We start from the raw sequence: 26,429 nt of genomic DNA on the forward strand, positions 1-26,429 counted from the left end.
ATCATGACTAAGTGCTGTAGATTTATTGTAAATTTGTCCCATTTGCCATGGTGGCAAATAGAAGGCCAATCACTTACCTGTTATTCCACAAAGATAAAAAGAAATATTAGTTGTGTGAAACCTTGTTTTTGATTTTCAGGCCAAACTTTAGATGAGAACTAAATACTAATAATAGCGTTTTCATTTGTCTTCTTCACAATTGCATTTCAATATCAGCAGGTTTTCAAAAAATAAATAAATAAAAAATAGATAAATAAAACCACCACATATGGTACTACGCAGACTGTATAGATATGCTTAAAGTACATCAAAACCCATATTTTTATTTTATGTATAGCAATACAATTTACATATTAAATAACACTATAATAGAATGCTTTGATATAGCTTTCAACAAAACAAGAAAAACACATTTTTTTCCTTTGTTTTGTGGTATTCCAGATGCCAAAAACAGGGTATATGATGTCGATCAACACCCACCTGCATTACAGAAGTGAATGAGGGAAACTTAATCAGTGGAGCTTGCCTATGACACCCTCAGAATAAAAAAAACAAACAAACTATAGTCTCATTTAAAGAAATGAAAAGGAAAAACAAATCAACAAAGCAAGAGAATATCACAATCACTGCCTTGTGGTATATGAGGCATGAGATGTCAGTCACTTGGTGAATGAACCACTGGGTTATACTTTCTTTCTCTCTCTCACTTTTTTTTACACTTTGTTTTTGCACAAAACATCCAGAGAGCTGAGATTTTGAGACAGATTTATATGAAAATAAAATTCTATAAACATACACCAGAAAATTATGTAAAGAAAACTGATGGACAGACAAGGAAAAATATGTACATTCAAAGAAAAAAAAAAGAGGATAAAGATACAAATTCCTGTTTAAATTGCAGCATATAAGCGAAGGCTTGACACTCAGGCTGAACAAGAAGATGGACATCAGAAAAAAGGGCGGAAAAAATTACAACACAAGTCAAGTTGTCATCAAGAATGTAGTTCAGGTTTTTTTTTTTTTTTGGAAAGGACACAAAATTAACAATGCCAGTGCCTTTTAAGGACGTGGTATCAAAGTCTTGAGCTTGCCATCGCAAAAGCACAAATATTTCAACATCTACACAAAAAAACCCTGCATTTTACTATGCATCTGGTGATCTTTTTCATAAAATTGGAAAAAGTGCTAAATGAACCAAATCTGGGACCTCAGCCTCATGAAATTCACACCCACCCACCACTCTGCAATATCTGACAGACACAAATAGATAGCTACGATGGAAATGAGTTGTTGAGTTGAAGTCTTTGGTAAAACTTGACAAATCAAATATTCCTCATGCAGCTGTTGAGTAACTGGTGTGTTAACAAGGCCATCATTATGATACTGCGAGACAAGAGACACACCGTCCACACACACACACACACACACACTCCTGCTCTTGATTTTCATGATATTCATGAAATAAGTGATGAGATCACTGAGACACAGAGGCAGGACATGAGCAACATGGACTGTGTACGGTCTGCGTTTCCTCCTTGAATATTTTAGATATACATGTCGAGTAAACTGACTCAGCACCACACACGACACACTCTTACATAACACACCTGTAGAAATGAGATCAGACTTTACAAAAGGCATCGGGACTTGACTGAGGCAAATCACGTATGCAGAAAAGTGAGTGGAGAGTAAATGCTGAACTAAATATAAGCAACAATAAAGCGAATGACTAGGATTTCCTCATTCGAGCGAAATCGGATCATTTAGCAGCAGCCTGCAGAGTAAAGAAATCAAATAAAAAAACAGCAGGGGGTGCTAGAGAGGACATGGACCGCTATTGAGAAGCATGAGGCAAAACCATTGAACCAAGCCTGCAAGGAACCAGCTGCTTATGACGGTTAACATTTTTACAAAACCACAAGTTATAATGAGATACGATATATTCATATATATATTAAAAGCATAATATGAATCATTCAAAAATAAAAAAAAGGAATAAAGTTCACAGTAGCTGTTTTAATACCACTTGCAGAAAGTTAATGAGTCTAACAGGCTTAATAGATGCGTAATGCAAAAAAGAAAAAAAAAAATCCTTTATAGTGTTGAAATTAAGCGCAGAAATCCAATATTGCTTGCCGATGACTCCGAATATTAACAAACTTCCGTTTTTCAAGATTTTGATTTTATACGAGAGTGGGAGTCTTCAATCTTTACATCTTTTCACAATTATTTCCAAGCTGTCGAGTGTAGCTTCACGATGGAATGTCAAAACCTGATTGTGGTGAAAATAACCATAAAAATAAACAACGCAAATAGAGAGCGTAGGACTGAAGTAGGCAGTAACACTGATATTTTCATAGTGCAAACGAGACAGAAGTGTGTTTTGTTTGTTGTCGTGAACTCAAAAACAGAGGTGCAAATGTTCAGTAGGATAACATTAAGACATAAAATGGCGAAAAAAAAAATAAATATCAAAAAACTTTTTATCAGTGTAAAAAAGTAATCAGGTTATTCGTTTAACCAAGAGTTCTGGCAAAAAAGGCCTCAGAAAAAAAGTCTGTCTTAGTCCTTGAAGTTTTACAAAGTAAGTTAAGCGCCTCCTGGCGTGTGTGTATGTGTGTGTATGTGTACGTGTGAGCTTCAGACGAGAGACTCCATGCTCTCTGCAGGGTCCGATTCATCAGACAGGGCCATGCTGCCGTTTCGCTCTATGGACACAGGACCAGCTCCGTTCTCTTTAGTGCTCACCAGACTAAGCATAGCCTTGTAAAGGTACTGGTACTGCTCCTATAACACACACACACACCTTTTAGAGTCAGATTAAAGATCACAGCTATTCAGTAGACAGCACTAGATAATAATGAAATGGAGCTGGAACACACAAAGATATTTACAACAAATCACAATAAAAAGACAACCCACTATAAATCTTTTTCCTGAATGGAGATTACTGGAAGACTATTTCACTGAAAAACAATAATTATATCCCTCAAACCACATCCAGCTGTGCAGTAATGACACTGATGCGCTAATTCCTGATAATCTTTAGGACATAATGTAAATGCAAATGCACTTTCACATGTATTCGCTTGCTTGCTGAATGCAAATCAGAATGAACTGATACGTTTGCTTCGTTTGGTTTCATATTCAAATTGTACATGATTAAATAAGCCAAAAAACCAACACAAAATATTGTCTTAGTGGTTTATAGGGCAGAAAATATACTTGCAAAACTCTAATTTGTTTGTAAGAAATACAAAGGAGGATAAAAGCAAACAAACTTCTGGCAAGTGTGTGTAGAGAACAAAAATAATCCGAGTACAGAGAACAGAGAGCTGGCACAAAAATAAATGATTAGATAAATATATAAATAACTAACTTAAAACATTTTATGCATCACATCCAGTGTTTATTTGGAAAAATATCAAATATTCAGGATGCACCTCATTTCTGCAGCACTACAGATCTGTCTTGTAGTTTGGGTCTCTAATAAAAAATGCCGCAACCTAATTATATACGTCATGTTGATTCACTTTCTGCATTTGGGTTGATTCAGAGTTGAATTTTTTTCTCAATGCGACTAAACTACACTACAGAATGGGGCCGAGACCACCTCAGCTCAGCTCACCTCACCTCACTCTGGTTGTTTTATTTCACAGCCGAGTGTGATCGATGTGTTCTCTCCATCAAAAAACGAGCTGCATTGAGAGCAAAATCTCGCCAGGGCTCGATTCAAATGGACTAAACACTGCATACATGAAAGCATCCTGTGTTTATATACTGTACTTTAAGTTAACAGCACTCACGATATCGGTGAAGACACCAGGTCTCATGAGGTTGATCATCTTAGCAACCTGATAGACGCCGATGGCATTCTCGTTCTCCAGCTGCTGACTCAGAGTGGTTAGAGCGCAGAACATCCCCGCTGATACTGCTCCATACCTGGCAACCCACACAGACTCACACTGGTAAAGCAAAGCACCAAACGTCTCTCAAAGCACAAACTTCTTCATAAACCTCATTTGGGTAATTAAACGTTCCGTTTGATAAGTTGTGAAAGTATATTAAAAGCTGCTCACAGTTATTACTGTTCACTGGGTCACAGGCAGAGGAATTGTTTTCCTTTTACTTAACATTAGAGCCTCAATAACAGGAACATGTCACAATATTAATACTGAAAGCTGAAAAACACCAGTGAGTATATTTGCTGGATATCATTTTAGATGATTAAAATTAAGCAGTGTTTTTTAATGCTTTTAAACCAAACCAACACAAATTCATAAATTAGGACAAATAAGTTTAGTCATTTAATGTATAAAAGCAGAGTGCTGCAATGTCTCATCTGGCATGTCAGTCAGTTCTGGTGTCACAGCATCTTCTTTTAATACTGTAACACTTCAGAGCAGAGAGGAAGCGACCCATCTAGGGTGGGTTTCCCAAAAGCCTCTTAATGCTAACAGCATCTTAACTAGGGCAGTGTGTTCATTGTGACGCTCACGCCGCTCTACCATTTCACGATGATCTTTGTGCTACGATGCTTTTGGGAAACCCACCCCTGGTATGTCTCAATGTTCAATACGCCATTAACTCCCTAACATGATTGGCATTCATCTTTCATTGATAAAAATCATGAATGAACCTTCTGTAAATCTGGCAGGAAGTTTTAGTTTGGTGTGGCTTATGAAAACATTTACACATACATAACATTTTTATGTCACCGTAACCTTATTTTCAGCCCATTTTATTGGCTAATTGATGTGTTCGGCTTCCTGGTATAAGATAAGAAAACTTTTATTATCCCACAATGGGGAAATTTCCTGTTTGCAGCAGTACAGTGGATAGCAGCAGAAGAGGACGTATCAAGCATATATATATATATATATATATATATATATATATATATATATATATAGGCGGCACGGTGGTGTAGTGGTTAGTGCTGTCGCCTCACAGCAAGAAGGTCCGGGTTCGAGCTCCGTGGCCGGCGAGGGCCTTTCTGTGTGGAGTTTGCATGTTCTCCCCGTGTCCACGTGGGTTTCCTCCGGGTGCTCCGGTTTCCCCCACAGTCCAAAGACATGCAGGTTAGGTTAACTGGTGACTCTAAATTGAGCGTAGGTGTGAATGTGAGTGTGAATGGTTGTCTGTGTCTATGTGTCAGCCCTGTGATGACCTGGCGACTTGTCCAGGGTGTACCCCGCCTTTCGCCCGTAGTCAGCTGGGATAGGCTCCAGCTTGCCTGCGACCCTGTAGAACAGGATAAAGCAGCTACAGATAATGAGATGAGATGATTATATATATATATATATATATATATATATATATATATATATATATTTATTTTTACAGGTAGTCGTCAACTTACGACTGCGTTTGGTTATGACTGACCGGTCGTAAACCGATCTGGTCGTAAGTTGGCCTATGTTAAATGAATGTAAGTATATTGTGATGTGTAATGATATTGTAATCATCTTAGTCTTATTTTATCAACATTTTCTTATTTCATTACCTTGGCTCATTATTTGGTTTAAGTCAAACACTGCATACTACACTGCGTACAGTGCAATTCATTTAATATGCGCAAAACAAAAAATACGAAATACAGGGGTAAAAAAATAGAAAACATTTTAGTTCGAAACATACCAAAATACAAATGTAAAACATAGGAAAATACAAAACTTAGTGACTGCTGGCATCACTGGTGCTTGGCTGTGGGTCGTCTACGCCATCATCAGCTGTTGCAGCGCTCGGGCTGGCGGGAGGATTTGCTCATTTCATAAACCAGGAGCTGGGGCGGAAACTGTATGACGGAGTGCGCGAGGGAGCGTGAGAGAGACTGCGCATGTGCCTGGAGCTGGGGCGGAAACTGTTGTACGCGGCGAGAGGCGCTGCTGGGAGCCGGGGCAGAAATTGTCGTACGCTCAGCTGGGAAACACTTGCCAGTCATAACCAGACGGTCGTAAAGTCGATCGGTTGTAAGTTGCATAGGTCGTAAGTCGACGACTACATATATATATATATATATATATATATATATATATATATATATATATATAAATAAAGTATGAGCTTATTCTCATTTCTGTGCAAACTATTTGTGGAGGCAACTTCAAGAGACAGATGGGAAGGTGCACGTTGGGCTGTTCAGCCTCAACTCCAGCTGTTTAAAATAATAAGAAGAATTAGAAGTGTCTGGCACGTAAATAAATATATAATATTTACCAGCTGGGAGATCCGTATTGTAAAATACCTGGGCCGAGGTCAGCATTTTCAAGGCCGAGGTCAGGGCATTTCACCATACGGACCGACCTTAAGCTGGTAAATAATATTTTTTTTCTTTACTGAATTCTAACAGAAAACGAGAGCACCCGAAAGGGAAAACAAAGCCAAGGCGAGCCAGCATTTTGAATCCCCATTCACGGCTGTAATGCAAATGGCTTCCTCCTCGGTATACAAGTGCACTTCCATGGCAGGAAAAAAAAAAAAAAACAACTACATTTTGCCACCTATGTAGTCCCCTATTTATACAAAATTGAGTCATTCAGGATTCAGCCATGTTTTTGCTCGGTGTTAGCAACAGTTACAGGTTTTCAGCTTTCTTCTGAAATGTTTTATTTTCTTTTGTCTTCATCAGGGTAGTAAAACTCGCTTTCGCTGTGAACACTGTCGTTATCGCTATCCATGCTATCAAATTAATGCTATTATACTGAGAAATGCGAAAATAAATGTTGCCAAAATTGCTACTATGTTTGTTGTTGTTGTGAACGAGCGAGTCGCCAAAGGTCCGTAACCGGGGTCCATACCGCTCGCGAGCCAATCAGAGCGCACGATTTGATGGAAACCGGACCGCGAAAAAAAATAAATGTATTTATTCTCTCCACATTCACTGGATATGAGCAATCACGCACCCTGATTGACTACTCTACTACTAGGCTATCAGCTCATATACAGTACCACGAGTAGAGAAAAACAAAATGGCAGAGCATGTTGCTGAACCAACCGAGGATGAAATACACCCCCCCCCCCCCCCCCAAAAAAAAAATAGAATAAAAGTATTTGATGGTAAGAAGGTATCTTTTTTTATTTTTCAAGAATTATTACAGCATTTTTTACAAATTGCTACTGTGATTTCACTGGTTTGTTTACATTCTAAGCGGAAATTATTTTGTCGGATGTTTTGTACAAAGTTTTTATTTATCAAATTTGTAAAAAAAAAAAAATAAAAAAAGCTCTGTTTCTTAAAACCCAGTGAATGTGGATAGAAGAAAACAAAATATAAGATGACAAATTAAATACATGTTAAATATAAGATGACAAATAGCATGGCTAAAGTGCATACTGCCCATAAAATATGCTAATACCAGTTTTCAAGGTTTAAATGAAGGAAGTCAAGCCATGTGTATGTAGTCCCTGTAATTCTGTTATTTATGATGCTGGCACTGTGCCTCAAAAACACCACTCTGGAGACCTCGCTAATGCAAAAAGTAGTCTCTGGATGGGCAAATTGGTTTCTTTAACGTCAAATTAGACACACACACACGCACACAAAGAGCTTCATGGTGTGAAGCCAGTGTGTTTATGGGAAGCTTTCCTGTTATACTGTTTCAACTATACAACACCTGAAGGAGCTGTGATCCAATTACACATAATGAGTGTCCCTTTAATTTCAACACACACTACTTTAGCACAAAAACCCCAAACAACAGCACAACACCAGGGCTCCCCTCATGGTTATTCATTATGCAAATGAAGTACCACTCGTCTTATCTGATAAAGTGAGAACGACTAATTGGACTTTTTAGTGGATGTATTGTTACTATAGCGTCACCCCTAAGAGGTTTAGGAAAGATGGCTGTCTTAATTAGCGCCATATTCTTCAATAGAAGGGACATGTTTGTCAGGATAATGTTTCAGTGACTTAATAGTTTTGTTTATCAAGGCCATGTCTCCTCCAAACTGCTGGAATCTCTATCAGTCCATGTTAAGAAAACTAGCGTCTCTCGGGAAACTTCCTCCTGCTGTCTGTCTGTCTGTCTGTCTGTGGGGTTAAAATTTCATCTTGTGATTGTCATGTGACTTGGTGATGGTCAAAGATAAGGTGGCAACTGAGATTAGACGCAAGTCAGGGTTACATTTAACACACAACTGAATATTTAGAGTCTGATATTATTCTAACAGTATTGTGTTAATGGTATTTAATAAAAAGCGTGATGACAAAATTTATGGCCTAAAAGCAAAAATAAAAATGCTTCTGAATTTACTAACGCGCTGGCAAATTATAAAGCCAGTCCCGCATAAATCTGATGTGATGTCAGCAGCGATTCATATGTTATCTTGATATCTCTACATGGCAGAGGTGGACAGTAACGAAGTACATTTACTTGAGTACCGTACTTAAGTACACTTTTTGAGTATCTGTACTTTACTTGAGTATTTTTTTTTTTTTGGGAAACTTTTGACTTTAACTTCAGTACATTTGAAAGACAAATATCGTACTTTTTACTCCACTACATTTCTATCAAGGTCCTCGTTACTATGAAGCAGCTTTGAAAGTGGATGTTTTTTTCTTTTCTAAAACGTGTTTGTTTCTTTACGCAGGTGACACTGAGAGCCGATCAGTAATCGCTAGGGTCACGTCACGTCCACAGACTGTATAAAATCAAGTTTAATGATTTCTCAGCAGTATTATTTGAACACGATCAGTTGATGGCAGAATGGAAGGAGGCGGTTCTTCTGGAGAACGCACGCATGCACGCACGCACTCATGACTATACCTAGAACCCATGTTTCAGTTTTCCCAAAGAATTAAAGATTCGTTTCATTTTAAATGTTTGCTTTGTTTGCCAAAAATGAACCATATCACAGCCTACAAAAACTCACCGTCCAACCTGCGGAATCATATTGAGGTATGTATATGTTTTATTCCAAGAGAAAACTTGCAATGACGCTGTCTGTGCTTTTAGAGCTAGCGATAACCTTACAATAGCTATGCAGTCTGGTTCGTCAAATGACTTTCTATGGATTTGCCCACCAAGTTGCCGTCGCCTTGTCCACAGCTAACGTTTACACACAGCTAGTTAACTTGGACATGCTTAGTTAGCATGTAAACACGGAGTTACGCTAACATGAATAACGTTAACTGATCTGAAATCCTTTCAGAAATATGTTTTAGCATAATCTTGCCAAACAAACAAAATGTAGAAATCTTTCTTTTCTAGTAGCGCTAGCTACCCAATATGATTTCAAGTTTGAAAAGAGTTTGCGAGCATGTCAGGTGGAGTTTCACTGACTAGCTAGCTTAATGTTAAACCACCATGACGGCACAGCATGCGTTAATTTTGTGAACTCGCATTTCTGTCTTTGGTAATGGCGTTAGGTTTTGTAAGTGTTGTGGCAATAATACAACGATGCGTTGACAGAAAATGTACTTTTAATACTTAAGTATTTTTAAAAGCAAGTACTTCAGTACTTTAAGTAAAGATTTGCAGACCTGTTTACCCCAAATTTGCCCTGTCAGTAGTCTTGCAGTATCTTGTCAGTAGTTTTGGTAAGCTGTCAGTAGGAATTTTATTGGGGTCCAATCTATGTATTATATCGAAGACAAAAAGTAGAAAGCAGCCTATTAGATAATAGTACTCATTCAAGTTGAAAGTAAGTGATAGATTACATGAACAAAATTTTAAAAATTAAAATCTAGCACTGGTCTTATTTTTTCTGTCAAGTTAAGCACCTGTGAGAACCAAAAAGCAAACCCATGTAAGATTCTAGATCTGCTCCATAATCCTCATATTACCAAGCCTCGACTCTAAAGGCCTCTGCATGCTCTTGCGACAAGGCTTTCGCAGATAGCTTTTCGCAGACAGTTGTAATTTATTGTTGAGCGGGGGAATAGGCGTGCGCGATGTTATTCACCGGCACAACGCAAGGGGGCGCGAAGTCGCTAGGAGTAGTTGGTGGGTGTGGTTAGTGGAGTGTTTATCCTCCGGTTACTTAATGACTAGAACTGGAGTCGTATAGATGTACGTACTTCCTCAATCAACCGCTCTTCATGCTGCTCCATCTTCGCTCGTGTTTTTAAAAATGCCGGTCGTGAAAACAAAACAAACCGGGAAAGTAGGGAAGCGGAAGTGCGTGTACAGCAGGTAGAGTGGACCAATCAGGGCCCTCTTGTCTGCGGCGCTGTCTGCAAGGCTTCTGCGGTGGTCACAATTTTTCGGAGGTGCGCGCAGAGCGTCTGCGAAGGTGGGGGGGCTACGCAGACACTGTCTGCGACACCGTCTGCGAGGACTGGGTTGTCAGCATAAATTGGCCTTAAGGTCTACTTGTTGACTCCTCATACATTTCATTATTTCAGTATCTCTGAAATAACCAGAAAACTAGCAGTAATACTTATTTAGGATGCTACAATAAGAAAAAATATTTCAGAGACCATACTATGCTCTAATAGGCTACTTAATACTTGATTGGCAGCTATACTGATCTCACACTCTTTACTAACAAATCACAAGTCATTGATACCTGGCAACTTGACAAAACAAGAAAAAAATGTCAACATCAAAAAAGTTTAATTTCAAGTTAACAAAGTTTGACATTGGTTAATAACTGAACATGCATTTATGGCAACTCAATTATGGCATTCAATGCAACGTACGGTAAACGTGGCTTAAACGTGATTAAACATGGCCGCGCCCATGACTATACGATCGATGTTCGATTCCCACAATAAATATGATTATAAAGTAAGTCATGAACAGGGTTTTTCCTAGAAAAATTTAGTATGAGGGCGCTCACCATGGCGAGGGAGCGAAGCGGGGGGGAGATGGTGCCGGTTGTCCCCCCCCCACCGTGCAAAGCCTTTGAAAAATGCTCCAAAGAGACATTCTGAGGCTATCTGAGAGGGAAATTGTAACAAATTGTCTGTCAACATTGAAAAAGAAAGTAGTAATCTTCTTCTGCCCCGGACAGTCTTTGGCTTTCTTCCGTTTCGTGCCGCGGGATGACATCTTTAAATGCCCAAGTGTCAACAAAAACAACTCGCGAACAACTTCTGTCAAAAGCTCCCGCGCCGGTGGGTGAAAGGTCATTCAGTCTCGAGAAATCTCGCTCTACAAGTCAGCTGACCTTGTATGTAACCCATGTCAAATCTCGCGAGAGCAGCCGCGACAAGTAAACAACTAAACAACATGGCGCCTCAGTCTGGAAAATGCCAATTCGGATTGTTTTTGCACCGTCTGGCGGTGTATCTACTATGATTGGAATATTTTTGGAGCAATTATAACGTATTTGATGATCAGACACATTGTCACGTAGTGTTGCTGGGATGTTTTCACGGAGTCGGTAAGGGGGCGCACGCCGAGAGTAAGAGGGCGCAGCGCCCCTGTTGCCCCGTTTAGACGAAAGCCTGATGAAACATTTGGCAACATTTCGGCCATAAATCGTAGTTTTTGGACAAGAATTCGTAGTCCGTATTTTGTTTTGAAAAATCGTAGGAACTACGGACAAATCGTAGGAGTAAACAGGTCTGGATTTGACTGGACAACTTTCACTTGTATCGGAGTAACATTTAACCAGTGGGATCTGGACTTTGACTTAAGTAATGAAGTTGGGTACTTTGTCCACCTCTGCTACACGATCAAAAACAGTTCCTGCGAAATTTTTCTGATCGACATGGAAGGGAAGTTTTGGCTCTGATCTGCCTTCTAGTGGACAAAACTTCAAATCATCTTTATGCACAGAAGATACGCAGGTGAAAGGTGTGCTGCTTAAAACTCACTCGTCGTGCACTATGGTGGGTCCGTCTCGGGTCATGGCCTCTTCCTTAACGATGTAGAGGAGCTCAAACGTGCTGCTGATGGGCGCGTCTGGATTGGGCCATTTTGGGCACTGAAAATGACGCACCTCCAGCACGTAGTCGTCCTGATGAGGAGAAAGAGGGACAAAAATAAACACAGACATACATATCAGTCTTCAGGTAGACAGACAGAAAACGCAGAAAGCAAATTAATGGAATAAATTTAGCACTGGAGGTTCACCACTGTTTATATCAGACAGACAGAAATAAACAGTTAAAATCACTCCTGTGGGATTTGAGCAATTAGGAAGAATCATTCATCCGAAACACACACACAGACCTGTGTAGCCTCCAGGATAAAGTCGTGAATGATGATCTGCTCCTCATTGCACAAGCAGAGTCTGTCTTTGCTAATGAGCGTGACGGTGAAGGCTTCACAGTTCATGGCTTCCTCTCGACTCGGCCAGTAAACAAACTCATCCTCAGCCTACATCAAACACAGAGAGAGAGAGAGAGAGAGAGCAAACAAGCATGAAAAAGCTTTGTTTACTCAATCAGTTGTTGCTGCACTTTTATAATCCACTTTTAAGCACCACCTGAATACTGTGTGTGCTCATGTTTGTGACCTTAAATCACACTGTTCACTTCTCTGCACTCATTCTTTTTTCAGAATTTTCCAGATACTCACCAGCCCCTGGTTGTCAGGAAGCATGACGATGATTTGCGCATTATGGTCCCAGATCATCCTCCAGAAGTCTTTAGTGGTATGAGGCAGGGGATGCTGGGTAATGATGAACTCGTTGCTGCGGTTGTAACCCTGTAGGATGGCACGGGAGAGAAAACAAAGACGACTTTCTGATTTTATGAGTGAAAAGTAAACAATTAGGAGCAGCTAAAATATCTTGGTAGGGAATAAAGAGCACTTATTAATCAAGCACCATTTAAGTGTCCTTTCAGCAAATGTATTCCATGCAATGCAGACAGGGGCGTACAACAAATTTCCGAGCAGCGTGCAAATGCAGTGACTCTGAAATCGTCTACTCAAAATGCAAACAGGTTTAAGTCCTGGCTCCATGAGGGTTCCCTGAACCTACCCAGGACCTCTTGCTAATCAATTCTATTATTCGCCTCACAGTGAAGATTCAGGAGCCAGTGCTGAAGTTTTTGGGTCTTTTTGCTCAAGTGCTAAATGTATAACGTAATTTCAAACAAGACCGTTAATAAATAAGAGCATAAACTAGTGAAGAAAACAAATATAATTCATTTTGTCCTGAATAGAATTAAAATGTGTCGTCTGTAATATGCCAGTGCACTGCCTGTGCATGTTTAATAAAATTAAATGTTAAGTGTCAGTAATTTGTTCATAGCTGCTCATGTTGACTTTATTGCTGTGTGCTTTAATAAAGTAAAAAAAAAATTAAAAGTTCATCTTTTTTTTAATCCAGCTGTCACCTATTGGTCATTAGATGTAACTACTATCATTAAAATGTCACAGGTTTTATGCTGTTTCTTTCTTTTCTTTAAAGCTGTACTGCCTTTCAGATTTTTCAAGTGTAGGTCATAAAAAGAATTTTCCCAACACCCAATTATTTTTGTTTAGTGGACTGAAAGCTACTGAATTTGAATCACAAACTTCCAGTTTTATTCGTTCCCCCCCTAATAGAATAATTAAAGATTTTAGGGCCACATGGCCTTAAATTCACCACTATTTTTTCCTGCTTCACCGTGACCCAATTCAAGATACTACATCATGCATCACGTGGTGGGCTTCCCCTGTTCGTACAAGGCATTGTGGGATACAAATTTGAAACAGGAAAGAAAAATGGAGGATGTGAGCGTGCGAATGAAACGTGAAAGACCGACTACAGCAACGGAAAGAAAGCGAGAAGAAAAGACGTTATGTTATATACGAAGGAAAGGAAACGCAGGACCAAACTAATAAATATCGGCGGTCAGCGACCACCTTGGTGTGATCAGCTGTTCGTTTAGCGAGAGAATGATGGAACTGTCAGTGCATGGTCAAAGTAAACCTGCGCATGCGCACACACACGGACTTCCTCTGTCTGCTTGAGCGATTTCATACACGTTATTTGCTCGGGAATTAAATAACTTCCCAGCCACAGAATGGCCTGATATTTTGTGACATATTACAGAAATAAACATATATCACAATGAGCAAATTTCAGAGGGAACTAAATTTCACTGATTTTATGAAATCGAAAGGCCGTCTCGCTTTAAAGTACACTTTGCTTTGGCTTCTTGTTTTATTTGACTCTGCTTGTAAAATACTTTACTCCACTAATGAAACTCAATGAAGTTCAAGTGTAAAATGCAGAGCTTGTTAAAAACTGAAGCCTCGCTGGATAATAAGAATAAAGACTGTGCTGTCTCTGTATTTAAACAAAATAAATGTATTCACTCCATTTGACAAATATTTCTCTGCCAAGTTCATAAATAAATATTAAGCCACACTTTTCACCCAAATCATCCATTGCTGCAAATATATATAAAAAAAAAATGCTGTCGTTGATGGCAGAAGGCAGGCCTTGCAAGGAAATGCTGACTCCACAGATTAAGCAGCCTAAAGAGTCTCGCTACATGTGCTAGAACTGATTAGCGTTCAACTGGAGTTAATGTCGAACAGGACAGGATGATATAGACTGGCACTCACCATGATATAAGAGGCATTGATGTAATCTGTGCCTTTCATTCCGGGAAGTGGAGCCAGGCCGACACGCGCTCTCTCGGCTGGGAGGGTTACAGAATACACACAGGTGTTTATTAACCTGAGACAGTGTGGCTCAGTGGATAAGGTTTCATGTGGATTTGTACTTTGCCGAAATGAACATGCTGCTTCCAAGAGCCGTGAAACAAAAAGAGAGAAGCTGGACAGAGTTGTGTTGCAGTGGAGCATGGCTGAGGTGTTCCCTCTCAAATATTAACAAAATATGGTTGACTGGCATGTCTATACCACAGTTAGACTGAGCTATGGTTACAATGATATCCATCTATGTCATTTACTATTGCCCCTTTTCCACCAAAGCAGTTCCAGGGCTGGTTCGGGGCCAGTGCTTAGTTTGGAACCGGGTTTTCTGTTTCCACTGACAAAGAACTGGCTCTGGGGCCAGAAAAACCGGTTCCAGGCTAGCACCAACTCTCTGCTGGGCCAGAGGAAAGAACCGCTTACGTCAGCGGGGGGGCGGAGTTGTTAAGACCAACAACAATAGCAAGATCGCGAAAGATCGCCATTTTTAAGCGGCGAGAAGCAGCAGCTGTACAAACGCGAAGTCATGCATTATTACTGTTGTTGTTGCTGCTGCTTCTTCTCCGTGTTGTTGTTGCTACGATGTTCGTGCCAAGGTTTATACAAACGCAGCGACATAACTGATGTATACAGCGACGTAACTGACGTGGCTCTGCTTAGCACCCCGAGCTATGGAAAAGCAAACTGGTTCTCAGCTGACTCGCAAGTTGAACGAGTTGTGAACCAGCACCAGCCCCGAACCAGCCCTGGAACTGATTTGGTGGAAAAGGGGTACAGTATGTGAGATATATGACAGCTAGAATACATTATAGAAAAACTATATCAGGGGTTTGTAAACATTTACAGTCAGGGACCTCTTTAATGTAAAAAAAAAGAAAAAAGCGATATCTCCTCTCCACCTATTTTTATGAACTGTCATATTATTCGCAGGCAGAATAACATTCATTGTGCCAATTTAAAAAAAAAAAAAATCACAGACCCACTGGCTATGTTTCAAGGAACCCCTAGGTGTCCCCATATCTCTGACAACCACGGCACTGGAATTAAACTTCAATCTGCCACATGGACGGAGGATTTGTAATACAATTCATCTATAAATACCTTTTATTTAGTATTTTGTTTCTGAAATACGAACAGGTATGAACAATGCTTCAGCACGGTCGTATAGGTGGCACAACAGCGCACATAAATACCACTGTACATCCTTGCTAATATCAGATTTACTCTAGTTACCAGAAGATCGTTGCTATGTCATAGTTAATTATGTCAGAAATTTAGGTATCATAAAGCACAATCATAAAACAACACAGTATTATAGTTTATATGCTAGACATATTGTAACCATAGCAACCAGAAAGCATGATCATGAACCCACAGTGCATAAGAGTATAATCCTTCAGCTGTGACTCACATGGAACGACAGAAGAGTTGCGATTCTTTTCCTTGTTGCAGTCTTTCTGTGCACTGAAACACTCTGCAAACCTGGCGTTACAATGAGTCACCAGCTACAGGAGCAAGAAAACACACACCATTCTCATCTTTAGCAGCTCTAAACCCAGACAAAATGAGGAAATATGTCTATACATGACTTGTATAACATTATAAATTTTACAACAACCTGCAACTCACAATGGACTTGTTTCAAAATGACAGTTTAACATTTACTGGGAAAAAAATTATTGAGACTAATAATTACTTTGGGGCGGCACGGTGGTGTAGTGGTTAGCACTGTCGCCTCACAGCAAGAAGGTTCTGGGTTCGAGCCCCGTGGCCGGCGAGGGCCTTTCTGTGCGGAGTTTGCATGTTCTCCCCGTGTCCGCGTGGGTTTCCTCCGGGTGCTCCGGTTTCCCCCACAGTCCAAAGACATGCAGGTTAGGTTAACTGGTGACTCTAAATTGACCGTAGGTGTGAATGTGAGTGTGAATGGTTGTCTGTGTCTATGTGTCAGCCCTGTGATGACCTGGCGACTTGTCCAGGGTGAACCCCGCCTTTCGCCCGTGGTCAGCTGGGATGGGCTCCAGCTTGCCTGCGACCCTGTAGAAGGATAAAGCGGCTAGAGATAATGAATGAATGAATGAATGAATGATTACTTTTTTACATACATTTATTTTTGGAAAAAAATACCTAAAATCATCAGTTTTGCGCATCTGTTTTAATGCCTGCTGGGAAAAAGCAGGTGATGACAGACAAAACATGAAACGGTGACTCTACCCAACCAGTATTGCATGGATCTGACATTGTTCTAACTTTTCTTCCATTAAACAAACAAAATAAATCCCATCAATCCATTGACACAAGCCATTTACTCAAGATGTACCTGCTAGACGAGGAGAAGAAATAAACAAGGCCTATTTAAAAGCTAGCTGAAGGAAACATCTCCCTGGAATGAAGTAGCAGAGAAAAAAAAATAGACAAACTTCAGTCTCAAGGCTAATTACTTTAAATGGAGCCTTGCGATGTTCTGCATGAACACCCTCGATTTCATATAACTGGGGGACTGACTGCATTGTGTGTGTGTGAAAAGGGATATGATTCAAATTAGAGCATAATCCACACACGTGCGCCGTCGCCCACATCGAACACACACTTGGGTTGTCCTTGTGAAACGACTAAAGTTTTAAATTAAACTCCATTTGAAATAACTTTTCGTCTAATTGTGTTAGATTTATTCTGAATTTGAGTAATGTAAAGGAGAAAGAGAGACAGAGAGAGATATTTGGGAAGTGAATACACCGATCAGCCATAACATTAAAATCACTGACAGGTGAAGTGAATAACATTGATGATCTCATTACAGAGGCACCTGTCAAGGAGTAGGACATACTAAGCAGCAAGAGAATGGTCAGTTCTTGAAGTTGATGTGTTGGAAGCAGGAAAAATGAGCAAGCGTAAGGATCTGAGCGACTTTGACAAGGGCCAAATTGTGATGGTGAGATGACTGGGTCTGATCATCTCCAAAATGGCACATCCTGTGGGGTGTTCCCGGTGTGCAGTGGTTAGTACCGACCAAAAGTGGTCCAAGGAAGGACAACCGGAGAACCGACGACAGGGTCATGGGTGTCAAAGGCTCATTGATTCACATGGGTCACGAAGGTGAGCCCATATGGTCCAAGAACTACTGTAACACAAACTGCTGAAAAAGTTCATGCTGACACCTTTCTGTTTTAGCCAGCATTAACTTTTTCAGCATAACGTTATGGCTGATCGATCGAGATATATATATATATATATGAGAGAGGGGAGTCGGTCAAGATGAGAAGTCCAAGAGCGTGTCCTGACCTTGAACTGTTTCTCGAGCCGGGTTTTGCCGCTCCGGCCAGGGATCAGAATGCTGTTGACATAACTGTGCAGCTGGCTGGACAAAACCTCTGTCTCCTTCCCCAGTATGGCCTCCAACAAGGCATCATGAATGAAGACATACTGCTCCTGAACCCATGAGTGACCAGAAAAAAAACAAACCAAAAAAAAAAAAAAAGGGGAAACAATGACAAGATTCAGGAAATGTGTCAAAATGTGTCAAAATGTCAAAGAAAGTGAGTGTGATACGTATGTGGGTGGGTGGGTGGGTGGGTGTGAAATGGAGTGTGCACACTGCTGACACTAACCTCAGTTTGAACCAGGTAGTTCCTCTGTGTGCGTATGTGTTTAAGGAAACCCAGCACATTGACGGAGCCTTTATCCTTAATCTGCTGCAGCATACTGTCAATCACAATATAGGTTCCTGTTCTGCCAACACCAGCACTGTGGAGAAAACACACACACACACACACACACACACACACACACACACACACACACACACACACACACACACACACCATGTACATTGTGTATGTCCCAGTGTGTTCATTCTCACTCAGCTTTCAATCTTAATGCCTGTTTCAATCAATATTCAACAACTGATCCATTTGTAGTCCTTTTTTATTCTGATATTTATAAAGACAAGTCACTTTAAATCAAGTGCAACAAAAATGTGCACACCTATCAAAGTTTAACTGCACAAACCTGATTACAAACTTGATTTTAGTTTTACGATTTTCAGTCAGTGCCCTGTAAAAGTCCAAATTACTGGGGGCGTCGTGGATAAGGCGCCATACCATAAATCCGGGGACCCGGGTTTGATTCCGGCCCGAGGTCATTCCCCGATCCCTCCCCGTCTCTCTCTCTCCCGGTCATTTCCTGTCTCTACACTGTCCTAAACAATAATAAAAGGTGAAAAAAAGCCCCAAAAAAATCTTAAAAAAAAAAAAAAAGTCCAAATTACTTCAGAACAGCGTGGCTCAATTTGTGCTTTTTTTAAATTCTACTTCAGCGCAAAGGATTCTGACTCTTCAGACAATCTGGAAATTGTTGTGGTGCCAAATCGAACCACAGGTCAGAAAACACTATTTTTTTTTTAATTGCACAGATGAATAGGACTAATTTCATCAGGTGACTGAATGAAGTCGCAGGTCAGAAAATTTTCTATCAAAAATGCACCATGAATGAACTTGGAATACAAACGTTTCCTAATCGTATGGTAGACACCTCCCCCCCCCCCACACACCTCAGCTGCATTTTTAAATGTGTTATTTCATTTCATTTCAAACAGCTTATTATTGCTAATAACTATTTTCTTAGATTAAATATAAAAGCTCTTTATTCATGAACCTTTCCATTAGTTATTACACTCTGTGTATACGATGCATGTGTACCTGCAGTGAACGAGCATGGGACCCATGTCGGGCATCTGTGCTGCAGAAGATTTCCTGACGAAGGTGAGCACAGGCAGTGTGTACTCAGGAACGCCCATATCAGGCCACTGCGTGTAGTGATACTGGATTACTGTTCTCTCACTCTGACGACTCTTTACACTGCCCTTCTGACCCTATACACACAAAAACAGATAGAATTACAAAGACAAACCTGCACTATGCCATTCTGACCTTTAAAATATCATATACACACCCCTTCACCTTACAAAGGTTCATCCATGTACAATTCCTTCACACACACGCACACACCACCACATCAAACATCCTTTATAATCCTGAAACACAACACACAATGACATTCATGTACGTAATCCATAATGACCGAGAACACTGTATTTTGCAAAGTAAATAGATTAACCTCTGGTCCTCTCCTATATCTAAGAGGCTTGTGTAAAAATGCCCATTATTGTGGCTGGCTAAACACTTTATGTGTGTTAGTTAAGAGGATTAATTCTGAAGCATTACAGTCTTTTAACAAACAAAAACACAGCAAATCTCACGCCAGAATAAGCCTCTTAATTCCTATTACTACCTCAAGCCTAAAACGTGTACAATCCTTCAATCAGAGGGAAACAGGCACGGTTACTTATATATCAGATTTTTAAAAATGAATCCCAGGTGCGTTCCGAAGTTGTGCCCAGGATTCACTGTGTTATCACATTGTTTTTGCGTCAATATTTCGGAAAATTCAATACCGTCCGGAGTTTCACTGTAGCTGAAACGTTTACGTTCAAATCTCCAGGTACACTCTATTCACTATATAGTGCTCCAGTTGAGTTGTGCCAGTTTGGAGCTACAAACAAAAGCATGTTTGTAGAGGTTACAATTTACCCATAATAAATACAGGAGAGTTTAGAGGACAGTTTACAGTTTAGAGCAGCGTTTCTCAACCTTTCTTCAGTCATGGCACCCTTCAGAAGCATGCAAATTCTCAAGGTACCCCCATATAAAATATATGCAGTCACGCTGACCCCGGCAGTGATGTTGTGACATGGGAAAGGGGGCCGTGAGACACATTTTGATGATGCATGAGGCGGTGATGATCTGCATTAGTGTAACTATCATTTTTTGGAACTTTAATTCATTTTATTTATTTCAATGTCAGAATATATAATGGGCAGCACGGTGGTGTAGTGGTTAGCGCTGTCGCCTCACAGCAAGAAGGTCCGGGTTCGAGCCCCGTGGCCGGCGAGGGCCTTTCTGTGCGGAGTTTGCATGTTCTCCCCGTGTCCGCGTGGGTTTCCTCCGGGTGCTCCGGTTTCCCCCACAGTCCAAAGACATGCAGGTTAGGTTAACTGGTGACTCTAAATTGACCGTAGGTGTGAATGTGAGTGTGAATGGTTGTCTGTGTCTATGTGTCAGCCCTGTGATGACCTGGTGACTTGTCCAGGGTGTACCCCGCCTTTCGCCCGTAGTCAGCTGGGATAGGCTCCAGCTTGCCTGCGACCCTGTAGAACAGGATAAAAGCAGCTACAGATAATGAGATGAGATGAGAATATATAATTTTTTGACGGCGCCCCTAACGAAGCCAGACAGTACCCTGGTTGAGAAAGGCTGGTTTAGAGGAAATATGGAGTAGGACATTGAATGTTTTGGTGACCAACGGCCAATTAGATCAGGAGTATGTAAAATATTTAACGAATGACAACAGAAAGGAGGTTTATCACATCTTCAGTGAAATAAATAGCTTAATGCCTAATCTAAATCTCCAGACTTGTGGAAATCATTCTAATTCACAATTATTATCGCAGTATTTTGACAAAATATTTAGAACCATGTGACCAGACATTGTCCTAGTGTCTGAGTCAACCAAGCAAGCTGTGATGCTGGAGCTGACAGTTGCGTGGGAAGATCGCTTGGAAGAAGCTTTCGAAAGGAAGCTCTCAAAAAGTACGTGGAGCTGGTTAACACCTGTCAGCAGGCTGGATGGAGAGCAAGGTCTCTCCCAGTGGAAGTAGGGTGCACAGGATTTGCAGCTCGTTCCCTGGTCAGAGCTGTTAGCAATCTGGGCATCGTAGGAGAGAGGAAAAGGAGAGCCATCCGCAGTATTACCAACGCGGCAGAGAGAGCCTTAAGATGGCTGTGGCTTAAAAGAGGAGAGCCATGGAGCCAGTAGCTAGCCATCTGGACACAAGCTGGGGTCTGGACACAAGCCCTGGTTGGGTCACCTGGAGGAGGGTGTATGATGTTGAAAGACCCAAAACACCCAATGATTCCAGGAACATCACTGAGGATGTGTCCAGAGGCAGCATCGGAAGACGTACTGTACTGTATGCAGGGCTTTGAACCAGAATTTTTTTCCTATTGGTTCGTTCCGAACAGAAACGGAATTTTAACGTTTCCGGTTTTGGGTTCCACCATTAAATAGACGTTCCCGAACCGGTTAGAACAAAAAAATTTCGTTCCCGGAACGGTTAATTACGTTCCCTGCCAGCTGTTTAACAAATGGCTATAAAATTATGTCTCTGTCTCATCCAGCTTAAGCCAAATGTAGGCTAATTCTATTACAACCTTCATTAAATAAGACAAGAAATAATTCAAAACAATTATTTCAAATGTTGGCGATTTGGATTCTCAGTATGTCTTCCCATCTACACAAACAGAAAAAGTGCCAAAAATGAAAGATAATTCGTTTAGTGTTACCAAAGGCTAGTCAGGCCCTATGCATTGATAGGCTAACAGAGGTTAACGTCATTTAATGTTCGCGAGCCTCTCATTAACGTGGACAAATATATTGATATCGTGTTTGAAATTGACGTTTTTGAATAACGATAGACTGCAATATTTACCTCTTATTTAAGATGTGGAGATGTGATAGTAGTCCACCCTCCCGCTCTCTCCATTCAGTCAGCGAACGTCACACAGGAAGTGAACCCCAGCGGGTCATAGAAACTTGCGCAGGAGAAGAATGACTTTTTTATTTGTAGGCTACGGAAACTTTGAGGAACGAAATAAAAACCAGTATTAACCGGTTACCATTATTTTTAATAAGCGTTTCTTTTCCGGAACATAAAAAATAAAGTTTCTGGTTTCGTTTCTGTTCCATGTGAAATAGAAAAAGTTCCCGGTTTTCGTTTTCGTTCCTTGAACCGGTTCAAAGCCCTGACTGTATGTTCACAGCAAAAATATTTCATGGTTCTATTTTCTCTCTGATTTGTAGTTTAAAATTGTGCACAACCTTTAACAAGTTACATTTATTGCAATGTATTTATTTTTGTGCAAATACTTTTCACGGATCCATTCCAATTCCCCTGTAACACCAGGCAGTGCGCTACAGAGAAGAGCCTCTTTTTCAGGTTTAAACTTGGCCCATATCCATCTGTACTGGCACCTGTGTGACCGGTACAAAGTCTAATCTCTACTTAAACATCTGCTACAAGTCAGATATCTCCAATAGCAGCAGTGAATGACTCGCTTTCTTCAGAGTTCACTCCCAAGCTGAAGTGGACACACCTGCTCCATCTAAACAAAGACTTCGGGATACTTTGATTTAATCAGATCAAAGTGCAATGCATGGAGTGTGTGATTCAGATCAGCTGCAGTGACTGAGTATGCGTGTGAGAAAGAGAAAGAGAGAGAGAGAAAGAGAGAGAGTCTGACCTTCTTTACTTTGGTGTTGCGGATAGTGAAGCGGCGGAGTGTGTAGCAGGCGTGCACCTTGCTGCTCTTTAGCGTCACAACGATGTTGCCGTATTCCTCACTGTTCTCTGTCGGCCAGTACTGGTCGCACTTTCTCTGTACCATACACACACACACACACACACACACACACACACGTAAACACATTCCCATCCAAACAAGCTTCCTCATTAGTACAACCGGACAGATTTAATGTTATAATTCTGCAATACATGGCAACCTCTCATCACAAACTCACATGAGGTTTCAGATAAATCCATTTCTTAAGGCAGGTTTAATTACCAATATTGTTTAAGATGTCATCGATTTAGGGCGGCACGGTGGTGTAGTGGTTAGCGCTGTCGCCTCACAGCAAGAAGGTCCTGGGTTCGAGCCCCGGGGCCGGCGAGGGCCTTTCTGTGTGGAGTTTGCATGTTCTCCCCGTGTCCGCGTGGGTTTCCTCCGGGTGCTCCGGTTTCCCCCACAGTCCAAAGACATGCAGGTTAGGTTAACTGGTGACTCTAAATTGACCGTAGGTGTGAATGTGAGTGTGAATGGTTGTCTGTGTCTATGTGTCAGCCCTGTGATGACCTGGCGACTTGTCCAGGGTGTACCCCGCCTTTCGCCCGTAGTCAGCTGGGATAGGCTCCAGCTTGCCTGCGACCCTGTAGAAGGATAAAGCAGCTAGAGATAATGAGATGAGATGAGATGAGATGTCATCGATTTATGTCAAGATTATAATTTGCATGCGGTTCGTTTTAACCGTCATCACTTCATCACCTTTTCCTGAGTGTCTCTAATTAACTCGAGTCGAGTGCACACATACTGTACGTGGCTCTTTAGGACAGAATAAACAGTGAGATAAAGAATTAAAAAGTTAAAAGTCGCGTACATGTTGCAGTACTCAAAAGGAGAGCAAAAACATCCACATCATGTAAGTGAAAAGTTTGCATCCCCCCCATAGTATTCTTTAATAAGTTCATCATGTCAAAACTTTTAATTTTTCCTAATTTCATTTTTAACACACTGAAATTATCTTTTTTTTTTTCCTTGAAAATAATTTGTAAAACAGAACAGGGTTTCCTTTTTTCCATTCAAAATCCATGAGGGATGCAAACTTTTGCTGTAGTCACTTACCTGATGTGGATGTTGATTCTCGTCATCATTTTTTCTTTGTTAAATAATGTTTAAAAATTAAAAAAACAGTCTAGATAATGCTAGTTTACATATTTTTAAGAGTTTCACAAAAAATAGTTATAATGTTGTTATATTAGGCATTTAAAGTTTTAAAAAAAAAAAAAGTCTGGCTCCTGCGTATTGTCCAGAAAGATCAAGATGAAACAGCGTAACTGGTGGAAGACGAGAGGAATTGAGGGAACTCACCCGTCCTTTCTCCACCAGGTTGGTGATCATGACGATGATACCCGTGTTCTGCTCCCACACCATCCTCCAGAAGTCCTCGAAGGTGGACTTGAGGGGACCCTGAGCAGCAATGTATGCCTTAGGCTTGTTGTAACCCTGAGGACAAGCACACACACGCACGCACACACAAGCTTACACACTCCGGGCCTTTGTCACAAATACATCAAAACGTATGGCAGAGCTTGTGCTAAACCACCGTTTTCTGGGTGACTCAGTCGGATAATTGAAAATGATACAAGGAATAAAACTTGGAGGTCTTTTAATAGGAAATAAAAACAACAATCAATCAAAGACAGGGTGGTGTGATGTGATCCAATGCAAATCTGGTTCCACCCCAGGGTTGATTATTTTCCTCTAACAGTATGTCTTGAAGTATTTTATTCCTCTTACACAACAGTAATTTGCCCATGGTATATAAGAAATGACACGTGATCTAATTCCAACAAATAATCCACGTTTGTCGTGATCACTGTGGATTATTTTCCTATTCCACATACATCACAGCAAACTGCCAACAATAACAATTATTACATTTACTAACAGACAACACATTACCCTTTTTATCCTTTTACAAAATCGCAATTAATATTATGGAACTTCTGTGAGACAGGTTAGTTCATGTTATCTCAGAAGCTATATTCCTTCACGTCTTGCTTCTTTCACTTCAAGTTAACAAGACAAAAATAAAACCAGAGCTTCCCATGTTACTGAGAAGCCAGGGAGTGCAAAGTCCTCTGTTCTGAAGACCATTTCAAAGGGTTGACGCTGAAGACTACTTCCATAAATGTTAAATAAACATCTCTTCACAGCGAGCTTCACAAAATTAACGTTTAGTGATACACGATACATTCTTTGTTAAATAACTATTTTTTAAAAATCCAATTATTATTAGACTTGTATTACGTGGATTGGGCGGCACGGTGGTGTAGTGGTTAGCGCTGTCGCCTCATAGCAAGAAGGTCCGGGTTCGAGCCCCGTGGCTGGCGAGGGCCTTTCTGTGTGGAGTTTGCATGTTCTCCCCGTGTCCACGTGGGTTTCCTCCGGGTGCTCCGGTTTCCCCCACAGTCCAAAGACATGCAGGTTAGGTTAACTGGTGACTCTAAATTGACCGTAGGTGTGAATGTGAGTGTGAATGGTTGTCTGTGTCAGCCCTGTGATGACCTGGCGACTTGTCCAGGGTGTACCCCGCCTTTCGCCAGCTGGGATAGGCTCCAGCTTGCCTGCGACCCTGTAGAACAGGATAAAGCGGCTACAGATAATGAGATGAGATTATGTGGATTGACCGTCACACAAGTTTCTGTGAACGAGTTGTTACTATTAAAAAAAAAAAAAAAGTGCATTAATATTAATAGAAACCTGGGATTTGTCTTGCAGCCAGAAGTACACTTCTATGTACGCTTAACTCAATTCTGAATACGGATCTTTGGGACACACACAGAACAGGAATAATTTCACTGATGAACAGTTATGTCCACAAGGCTGTGGCTTATAAATTTCTTGAGACCCGTGAGCACATGTTGAGGAAAACACTCACGTCCACATAGTTAGCATTGATGTAGTCACTGTGTTTGGAGTCCTTGCCGGCTAATGGCCTCAGCTTCACTCGACTGTGATCATCTGGAGAGGGACAGAGGCACACTGTGATCAGCATACAGAACAGAGAGAGAGAGAGAGAGAGAGAGAGAGAGAGAGAGAGAGAGGTAATAGGTAAAGAGAGGTACTCACATGCTACGATGTTGATGTATCTGTTCTTGTGCTTGTTGTCTGGATGATTTGAATGCTCTGATGTTATCTTCATATCAGCCGTGCAACGCTGCACTTCCTATAATTTAGTACACACACACACCCCAACACCTCAGTATCCTGCAGATCCTCATTAGTCATATGTAGATTTTAAAGTTAACATCAACGCCAAAGCTAAATACTGAAACATTCAATGTGGAAATCATTACAGAAGAGCTTGGAGGTGGGGTTTACTTTGTTTCCACGACAACAACTTCAGCACCTCAAATTATTTACATAACCAACATTAAAAAAAAGACAGGAGCCGTGCAGAGAGGTTTATGAATTATTCTTGATTAAA

General features: G+C 40.7%; 1 protein-coding gene across 3 annotated transcripts in view; it reads right to left on the reverse strand.

Moving 5' to 3' along the window:
• Positions 1–303: 303 nt before the first annotated feature.
• Positions 304–26,429, reverse strand: part of ptprga (protein tyrosine phosphatase receptor type Ga) — a 468,558-nt gene continuing 442,432 nt past the window's right edge. For 2 of the 3 annotated variants that reach the window (XM_060909915.1, XM_060909917.1), the window contains 14 exons: positions 26,072–26,168; positions 25,881–25,963; positions 24,308–24,442; positions 22,907–23,041; positions 19,247–19,419; positions 18,158–18,293; positions 17,832–17,978; positions 15,964–16,057; positions 14,460–14,536; positions 12,477–12,605; positions 12,129–12,275; positions 11,771–11,913; positions 3,807–3,942; positions 304–2,787 (listed from right to left, as the gene is read on the reverse strand). In XM_060909915.1, the coding sequence (XP_060765898.1) occupies positions 2,641–2,787; positions 3,807–3,942; positions 11,771–11,913; positions 12,129–12,275; positions 12,477–12,605; positions 14,460–14,536; positions 15,964–16,057; positions 17,832–17,978; positions 18,158–18,293; positions 19,247–19,419; positions 22,907–23,041; positions 24,308–24,442; positions 25,881–25,963; positions 26,072–26,168 (1,779 nt within the window). In that variant the 3' untranslated portion in view covers positions 304–2,640. Of the gene's footprint in view, positions 2,788–3,806; positions 3,943–9,487; positions 9,580–11,770; positions 11,914–12,128; positions 12,276–12,476; positions 12,606–14,459; positions 14,537–15,963; positions 16,058–17,831; positions 17,979–18,157; positions 18,294–19,246; positions 19,420–22,906; positions 23,042–24,307; positions 24,443–25,880; positions 25,964–26,071; positions 26,169–26,429 lie in introns of those variants that run through there. The other variant, XM_060909916.1, reaches the window with a different exon arrangement.

Source organism: Neoarius graeffei, chromosome 26 (genome assembly GCF_027579695.1).
Source record: "Neoarius graeffei isolate fNeoGra1 chromosome 26, fNeoGra1.pri, whole genome shotgun sequence".
Taxonomy (NCBI): domain Eukaryota; kingdom Metazoa; phylum Chordata; class Actinopteri; order Siluriformes; family Ariidae; genus Neoarius; species Neoarius graeffei.